The sequence below is a fragment of the Limulus polyphemus genome, unplaced genomic scaffold (genome assembly GCF_000517525.1).
Source record: "Limulus polyphemus unplaced genomic scaffold, Limulus_polyphemus-2.1.2 Scaffold169, whole genome shotgun sequence".
NCBI lineage: Eukaryota > Metazoa > Arthropoda > Merostomata > Xiphosura > Limulidae > Limulus > Limulus polyphemus.
In genome coordinates, this window is record NW_013665779.1 from 661,326 (window position 1) to 671,319 (window position 9,994).

The 9,994-nt window shown below is 34.1% G+C and overlaps 1 protein-coding gene across 2 annotated transcripts in view; it reads left to right on the forward strand.

Moving 5' to 3' along the window:
* LOC106477743 (cadherin-like and PC-esterase domain-containing protein 1) overlaps window positions 1-9,994 on the forward strand; it is a 159,058-nt gene that overhangs the window by 132,420 nt on the left and 16,644 nt on the right. For both annotated transcript variants that reach the window (XM_013938278.2, XM_022381502.1), the window contains exons 15-19: window positions 506-535; window positions 931-1,120; window positions 1,321-1,501; window positions 2,855-2,978; window positions 7,957-8,093. In XM_013938278.2, coding sequence (XP_013793732.2) covers window positions 506-535; window positions 931-1,120; window positions 1,321-1,501; window positions 2,855-2,978; window positions 7,957-8,093 — 662 coding nt within the window. The remainder of the gene's footprint in view (window positions 1-505; window positions 536-930; window positions 1,121-1,320; window positions 1,502-2,854; window positions 2,979-7,956; window positions 8,094-9,994) is intronic.

Consider the following 9,994-nt stretch of genomic DNA (forward strand, 5'->3'; position numbering starts at 1 on the left):
CACAGTTTTTAAGACTAAAGTCACCTGAACGACATTTGACGAACCAGCGTTGGCACGTACGAACGTTCAAAACACTTCCATAAACTTCTTTGATATTCTTTGTGGCTACAAAGGCGTTATTTACCTTCTTGTATTCAAATAGCATTACATGCCGAAAGTGCTTCTCGTCGTGTACCGTCACTATAAGGGATTAGAATATGCTAAACTTTACACATTATATAGACTACACGTGATGTACGTTTTTGGGAGGATGGTTAATGAAAGTGTTCCGAAACGCGACATTAATTTCTTGACGACCTAATCTCATAGTAGACGAGTTAGGCATACGACGAGCAAATCTAATATTATAAACTAATCAGAACAAAAACAAAACTATCATATGTATATAACGTTTAACTTCCGATTCGGGAAGGAAGCTTAAATTTAAATGTTCGACGAGCAATGTTTCTTGAATAGGTAAGTTTATAAATGTAAGAGTAATGAGGTTTTTGTCTTCCTTTTCTAGACCAATTTACCAGCAGAAAGTGTAGCAGTGGTAAGTTTTCTGCTTTTTTCATGAAAAAACAAACAATAAAAATATTGAAATTAATCATGTTAATTCTCAGAAAAATAAAGTAGCTTTCCCACATTGTTCTGATAAGTAAATCAAACATCAGACGCTTACGAAGCATTTATTGATACTTTTCTTCTAAAAACATTTAAATAATTATTAAGACCCAATTTAATATAACTTACCTTGTTTATTTAAGTTTCTCAGTTTTTATGAATTTTTGTTAATGTACATGTTGAACAATATATTCACAATATTTACGCATGCGTAGAATATTGAAATTAGTTTGATTTGGTTTGCATGTTCCGATGCTACTTACATAATGACAGTAATGTTTGCACTTAAGTTCCAGTAGATCCCGTGTTACTTTACCCTTTTAGACCCAATAACCATGCCGTACATCGGTCAGATAACGACGTCACCACCGTTAACCCTAACACCATCTTTTTCTTCCCTCGTATCGGATTACATTGCTAACGTCTCCTACGACCAGCTATTGTTGAGAGTGTGGGCGTTTGGCCAGAACTGTCAAACAGAAGTACGAATAGATGATAAATATGGACCATCCAGGTATGCCCTGTTTTTTAAGGGTCATTTTCAGAATAAATACTCGGATTTTATTATTTTCAACAAATAAAATGTATACTTGTATTTCAAATTCAAGTTTATGAAACTGAATTGTACATTAACTCTTTCTATTATTATCCAAGTGAGTTTCAACACAACATGACAGTTTATGATTTACCCCATTGATTTTTGTTCTTTTACAGGCCAACCAATTACACGCTTGGAGTGGGTCCAAACAAGCTTTCCTTTTTTGTAGTGGATACTTCTCATACGGAACCATGGGTAGTTAATACCTACACTTTACTGGTTTATCGCCTGTCAGTCACACATGAGGAACCACCCTTCAGCCCGGATCTCCCCCATCAAGTGTGTAGTTTGAAACAGGTTAGTGCTGGTTTTCAGCAGCAATCTAGAACCCTTGCAATTATATAAAGAGCGTAACTAGGTGTAATTCGAGCGGTTCCTTCATTACACCAGACCGGCTGTGCAGTGAACATTACGAATCTGCATCATAAGAAAACCTTATGGCAAAAACTGATGAAACATTACAATACTTTTACTAAATAATAGGACAAAATAGTTTCTCGTGATATGAAATTGTCGATAAGATGAAGAAAAATAAAAAGACTTTAGCTTTAAAATATCCAGTGACAGTATATAATATGTTTGGTTCGATCATACTCTAACGACAACCGATACATTTCCAAGTTGTTCAAAATTGGCTTACATTCTCTTTCCGAACATTTAATTACTCACGTGTAATAATTGCGATGTTTTTTTTAATGCAGCTGTAATTGCCAAGGACTCGGTGTTTTATTTCAGTACAGCTTAATTAATATAACTTTGATGTACCAAACTGTCTACTCCCAATTCATGTAGCTCGTGCCCAAATCAGTTTCGTTGATTTTATCTTCTTACTAGCTGTCCTTATACTAATTAAATAATATTTAGGTAATAACAATGGATGAAAGATGTATGGCTAAATAAAAGCCATGGTCACCACTACGCCCTATTATATTATCTATTATTATTTCAAAGCATGTTTAGCATATAAATTAAATTATCAGATTTTTTTAATATCTCTTCACAAAAACCTGGTTACACCCGTTATTAAAACCTCTAATTCACGACAACCATAAAAGCTACGAACACGGAAGTGTATTGATTTGTATGCAGATTTACCTAGTCGAAAATCACAGTGACATACAAGATTTATTCGATTAATCAAGTCAATGGTTTCACTTCACAATCACTGAGACAGGGCATTATACGTCTCATTTAAGAAACAAATCTTTAGATGGCACGAAAATATGCTTCTTGAATTCTGTCATAGAATCAAACACCACGAGTATTTTTAAGTGCTTTGTCTTGTTACGAGAAAATTATATTGTATAACATATTATTTGTGTTCTAAAAAAATAAATGGGAAGCCCATTCGATTTACCACTTGTCAATCAGTAACCCTAATTAAGAGAAAATCGAAATAATAAGACGAGGCTTCATATAGTGTTGGAGTATATATTATATGTATATGGTGTTTTGGTGTATGAGTAAAATACATCTTAAAACACCATACGTATATTATTTGCGTCTGTATTTCTTCTACTTATGAGGCCATCATAATAGCGGAATGAAAAATAAAAGTTCAAGACCATGATTCGAATTCTCTTTATTGTTTATTAAAGGCGTTTAGAATTAGAATTTTTGCACCAACTTTCTGTATTATTTTGCGTATAGGAGTGCGACCTTCAAGTGTTTTCCAATGAGCCTTGCGGTATCCAGAAAGAACACCAAGCTGATTGGATCACACAAATGAAAATAACTGCAGCTCTACCGGCCTGTGACGTAGGTGATGCTCCAGGTATGTAAGTGTGTGTGTGTCTGTATAATGTTGTTTCACTGCGTTACTTTGTTCGTAAGAGAGAGAGGTGGTAAAATGTTTCTGTTCTTATGCGTCTTCTAATTTAAGAATCAAAATAAATAAAAACTTAAATGAGTTTCCAAAGAATAATACAGACTGGCGAATATTGGTTTGACGGAAGAAACAGGCTTTTAAAATGGTAATTTTGGCAAAATAGGAAGTACTAGCTTTAAATCTTAAACAGACACATCTGCCTGAATTATTGTGGTGGACGACAATTTGATCAGTACATTGTAGCCCTCATCAAGTCAGCGCGAGTACCGTGTCACAAATTTATATAATAAAGCTGAAAATTGTATGATACATTCTTGTGAGAGACATTCAGATTTTCAATTGTTAGTTTGTTGAATTTCACGCAAAGCTGCTTGAGGGCTATCTGTTCTAGCCGTTCATTATTTCAAAATAATAGACAATAGGGAAGGAAGCTAGTCAATACAATCCACTGTCAATTTTTGAGCTACTCTTGTTAAATCGTATAGTGGAATTTGACTGTCACTCTTACAACGCACCCACGTCCCCAAAGCGCATAGCACGATATTTTGTTGTTGTTGTTGTCGGTAGTTGTAATAAATTACTCTGTCCTGATAAAGGCCTCAGCACAGAAGCTGAAACGTTGACCACTACAAGACTCCAGGCAGGTGTAATTCGTTGAAAATTCAAAAATAAATTGTATTATTTGTCTAGAGAGTCCTGTCGAATGGATAACGTACTAGACCTTCTGGGCCTGGAATAACCTGGTGGTCAGGGCGCTCGACTCGTAATCTGTGGGTCGCGGGTTCGAATCCCTGTCATCGAACACGCTCGCCATTTTATCCGTGTGGGCGTTATAATGTCGCGGTCAATCCCACTATTCGTTGGCAAAAGAGAAGGAGTAGCCCAAGAGTTAGCGGTGGGTGGTTTTGACTAGGCTGTCTTCCCACTAGTGACTAGTCTATCACGCAAAATTAGGGACGGGTAGCGCATATAGCCCTCGTGTAGCTTTGCGCGAAATTTAAAACAAACAAACTTCTTTATCTACAGTTTGTAGATTTTATGAAGTGTTAAAAACTATTTACACATTTCTTCTTTTACTGGCATTTCTAGAAATGATTCTTGTCAAACTAGCTTTATCATACTAAAACTACACAAAATTCTGTTATTTTATCATCCGAATTTAAAATGTATTTTTTTAGGTTATTTGAGCATGCATGAATCTTTAAAATTCCGATTTCAATGCTTTATTTGATTATCACTGTGTTTGAAAAGAGTGATGTAAGTCAAAGATTCCCAACCGATGAGCGATGAGACGCGCAGTTGTAGGCCGCCGCAGGCCAGTACAGTTGTCACTGCCCAAAGATATAAATTAATCAACCACAAATATGGGCCATTACTGTTGTGTCGAATAATGGGCCTTGAGGAGCAAAAAGTTGACACAAACTGATATAGATGTCATCTTATCAAACTCATTCTTATGAAGACAAACCCAAGAATCGTAAGAAAAAACGTAGGGAGTTAAATATTGGGTTGGTCGGGTATGATCTAGTAGTTAGCGCGCCTTGACTGTGGATCAGAGAGTTTGTGGTTTGCGACCTGTTGCTGTATAAAAGCGCTTCGCCCTTTGAGGCCGTGGGTACACTATGAGAGAGAAGGTCAAACCCCAATTTTTGTTCAGACAAAATTATCCCCAAAGTTGGCAGTGGGTAATGTTGATTAGGTGCTTTCTTTTTCTAGTCCGTCAGATCAAAATTGCGTAAGGCTACGCGAAAATATCTTTGTGTAGTTTTGCACAATAACTCTGAAACAAACAAAATAATGAGGGTAGGAAAAAACAATCAACAGATCGCATAATTTAGGAAGTTGGTGACTGATTAGAGCAGCGTTTCCCAAACGTTTTTGTCCACGGAACACTTTTCAGCTGCGAAAAAGCTTAATGGAAAACTCGACACGTGAAGTATCAGTGTAGATGATATGTTACGCGCGCAGTTCCTTCTAGATTTGTATATTATTCATTTATTTATTTAATCAAATTACATATTTATGCTAATAATACATTTTAGGTACAAACTTCTTCACTAAGATATTATGTAGAATAGATATGGCATCTTCTATAATTCTTGTTCAATGCAAAGTCGATATTATCCAATTATTTCATAATAAGTTATGATATAACAGAAAGTGTTAAATATTTTATTATAATTTAAATTCATGATTTTTTTTTTCTCACGGAGCACCTATCAATCTTAAACGGAACACCAGTGTTCCGCGAAACATAGTTTGGGAAACGCTGGATTAGAGGATATAAGAATAAAGAACCTAAAACTTTTAACACAAAAAAAAATAAATGAAGTTCCCCTATTACAACCTAAGTAATCGTTGATATCGCACTCTGATCCAGTTAATTTTGGGTTTTTCTTTGTTTGGATTCTTAACAAGATAAAGACTTTGCTACAACTCTAATACGATCAATACAACAGTATCAGTGATGTTAGATCTGATTAAGAAGTTAGCACATAGGATCACATACAAAAGTTGTAATGGTTTTCAAACGAGATCCAAAACTCGAGCGCTTTCTAATAGTTTTGGGTCTCCTTTGGAAAACCATTATCAGTGATGTAAAATGTATTTGTTTTCAAACAACTTGGATAACAAAAACATCCCAGTTGTATAATTGGTTAAACTATATCTATTATAATATAAACTTGGTTCAAAATCTGTTTGGTGTTAAGTTTATAAAAACTATATGCGCAGGATAGCTAAAATGAAGTAGAAACACTTAGATGGCTCCTAAGTAAACAAAATCAATTTAATTTTCTCTTATTCACTCACTTGAATATTGAAATTTTATATTTAAGTATTACTTGACTTATTCAATAAAAATCTACGTCTAAGTGTCACTTAGAGATAAAAGCTCCGCATCGAAGTGTTACTTTACTTACATAATGAGGGTATTACGTAAATATTACTTAACTTAGAAAATAAAGCTTTGCATCTGTGAGACTTTTTTATTTATACAATGTAACGCAACATATAATTTGTATTTGCAGCGCAAAGTTTAAATACCAAAGTGCGACTTTAAAAGCTTCATATCTCGAGATTGCTTTCGTGAGCCACATTTTGGGACAAGGTTTTCTTTCATTAACTAACAGACAATTTTGTTGTACACCCACATTGAATGCAGGTGTTATATTTTAAAGCAGTGGTTTCTAACCTGTAATACGCATATTCCTGCGGGTACGCGAAGACCTTTCTATGTTACCCAAGAAACTTTGAAAAAACATTAAAAATAAATTCCACACATCAAAACTGGTGAACAGTCTCGTTGGGTTACCAACGTATTCCACTAGCCAATAGCCAGAAGCCAGCGTTCAACATTCACGTATTGTTAACCCACTTTTCAGTTTCTTTTAATTTAACATTTTATTAATATAAACCACGATGATTTTTTACATAAAGTATACGAGTCAGGGGTGCGCCTACTTGGGTGAACCGCTAGTTTAAAGTGTGAAAGTGAACAGTGTATCAAACTTTTACCCCCCCCCCTCTCCCGATAGATGAGCAGTAAGTTTATGGAATTACAACACTAAAATCTGGGTTTAAAGCCCCTGCGATGGACAGAGTACAGATAGTCCATTATGTAGATTTTCGCTAAAACAAACCAGTCCCCTAGTGGGATATCAGTACGTTTACGAACTTACTGCGCTAAAATTCATGGCTCAATTCCTCCCCACCCTCCGCCCCGGTGACAGAGCGCAAATTGCCTATTTTGTAGCTTTGCACTAAGAAAATAACATCAAACTGTCATTGTTATCCAAGATTAATTCTATACTGCTTGAACAGAAGTGTTTCACCGTTTACATATCTACTAAATATTTGTGATAATAAAACTAAAAGAAGGTTTTACGAAGAAAGGAGCTAGTTTACACAGTTACATGAGGGAATCCTTAAAAGCCGCGGTAATTGAAATTCTTTTAAGCAGGATTAGAGTAAATTCATCTATGAGTGAAATACATGAATCGAAAGGATTTGAACTCCTGAGTCCAAAACTGTAATGAGAACTCAAATCGGTCAAGAGATGACGGAGCTATGAAACTTGAAAAACAAACAAACTCGGGGCCATTCTACGAGCCGCTTTGCCGCGGCTAAAAATAGTTTCGGTTGTTTTTAAAAACCTTACACTCTTTGTTTGCTGAATAGTTTCTGAAGGAATTTCAACTCTTAAGTAGCTGCTAAATTATAATAACCACAGGCCTGAGATAAGGTTTTCTTTTATACTTACAAGGTTATGTTATTTAAAAGATAAGAGCCACAAATAATTCCCATAGTCTGAAAAGCTTGTTTGTTTTTGTCTCAAAGTTTTACAATGGACTATCTGAACTTTGTTCACAGCGGAGAATCGAGAACCCGTAATCTTAGCATTTCAAACATGTAAACTTAGCGTTGACCAACCGGAAGAGAGGGAACAAGTGAAAAGCTAAAGAATATGAATAGTCTCTTCAAGACGGGATGAAAAAAAAATGCTCTCATATCAATCAAAACTTCACCTTAGACCAACACTTCGGTGAACATCTGTTTAATGTATCTACTATGCTTATAGTTTTATATGTGAATAGGAGTGTCGAGCTCAAAACCACCTTAGAGAAAATATTGTCAAAGCAACTGTTTGATAAGGTTAACATTAAAGATTTCATAGACATTTAAAGATGAAAAAATGTAAAAGGGTCTGTAAGTTCTATATTGTGCTAAAGGTAAGGAAACAGATCGCGTTTTCTGTAAAGTGACTTAAAACTGAATTGTTATTGGCACTCTAACCACCTTACCGAAGAAAATGTGCCTACCTTGACTGTATCGTCTCTAAGATTTACCAACAATAACTACCTGAATACTATAAATCCTTGTATATTTGTATATTTTGCTTATGGTTATTTTTGGTTTATTTTAGGACGGTGGGTTCTGCCATGTGGATCGTGCAGTAATCGACATAGTTGTTTTTGGCAGGAAGCGATATGGAACCCTTATCGTTGTCGTCACCCATTGTTGTCACGTGATCTCTTATCTCAGTGCCTTGCTAAGAAAAAGGTGGGTAGCTATTTTCCCCGATTTCATAAAATATATGTAGTTCTTATCTTCTCATGAAATGAGTGACCAAATTAAACCATTTACTGTGAAAGGTATACTACATGTAATTATTTCACTTTAAATTCCGTTAATTAAGCATTATGTAAATACTATTGTCACTTATATTAATCGATATGTCGTAATATGTGAAACAAAAGTACTTGAAAGATAAGACCTTTAGGACTTTTATGATACTATAAAACAGCTATAACATAGCTGTAAGGAAAAAGAAAAGAAGAAGAAGACAAGCAAATTACTTTAAAATGTTTTAAACTTTCGGGAATTGGCATTGATCAGAATCATTAACTACTGCTGGACGTTATATTTTAAATGTTATAACTTAGTTGTTTACCAGAGGGAGATGCTAATCATGATGATGATTCTAGATCTAGAAAATTCTTTAAAATAGTCCTAGAAACTTCCCCTACTTGGTAGAAGTGGGAGCTCAGTATAAATACAGAAATGATGATCGAGTAGTTCTTGATCGACAAATATTGAATTGTTGATGTAGGAAAGTTATTCAGGTCACTAAGAGTTAGTGCTTCTGTCAGCTAATCAGGTTTGTTATTAATTAAGAAAATATCTGTTAAACGTTATTAGTACATTAGGCCTACAGTAGTTTCGGAGTTTCTGTTGAAAGGTTTTGTATGAAGCCTGAAGTTAATTATATACGTAAGCATGACTGTAGCAAATGTTAAAAAAGAAATGTATTTATTTTTGATTGTAACTTGGACAAAATCTCGCATTATTTTAACCAAATAATCCAAAAGAACAAGCCAAAGGATAGAACACTTTACAACTCAAAATTTGACCCGTGCAAGATAAATAAAACGTTTGTAAATTAACAGTAAACAAAAATTAAATATATCTTCAGAAAAATAAATCATTGTTCTTTTTAAATTATCATTTAATTATTTTCCTTTGTAACAGTCACGGATTTAGCTATTCTGGGGCCCAAGGCGCAACTTCAAGTTTGGGCCCCTATCGTTTAACATTACCCTTGACATAGTGTGAATTAGTAACTAATATTGTATTAGATATATATAATAATATAGATTTAAACAAATAAAGAATAAACACCTACCTCATATCAAAACTTTTCGACTTTTTTTATTGCAAACTAGGCAACAATTTCTTCGTAATTCACATGTTGTATTTCCTCGTTTTCTGTCTTCAGAAGTTAAAGAGAAGATAATGTGTTCCGTAAATAGTTCTTTACTCTTTATAACACAGAAAATAACTTTTCATCCGTAGCATTACTAATAGGAAAAGTTTTTTAAAAAATTCTCAGCACAGTTTCTACGTTTGGAAATGTCGATCATCCGATAGTAAATTATACGTCACCCGGGCAACAAACATTTTCTTCTTCGCAAAATTCTAAAAACAAATGTGCTGTTTCTTCTTTAAGTGACTCAGTATCTATGTTACTCATATATAAATTAGATAATTGTTTCATATATTTATATTTTTATTTGTTTTCTATTGCAAAATTAAATAATATTTTAAAATGTAACATTACATTCTTTTGTCAATTTCGGTAACTAGTCGACCACAAATTACAAAGAAAACTACAAATGAATCGATCTCTTCCTGTTAACAATATTTCATTATTAGTATTTTCAAATAGTATTTTCCGTTTGTGTTTTGCCTGCTTCTTTCTTCGTAAAATATTTTGTCACCAGTGGTGGATAAATTACTTGCTTCATTTTCAAATGAATCAAAATCATTCTTTTTAAGTGTTTCTACCTTACTTGTTAGGCCAACATGAAATCATCAGTTTTTTGTTTTTTTTCATAATCGTCAAACTTTTTAATTAAAGATGTAGCTTCTATTCTAGTGTTAGTTTTTTGTTCAGGAGTTTC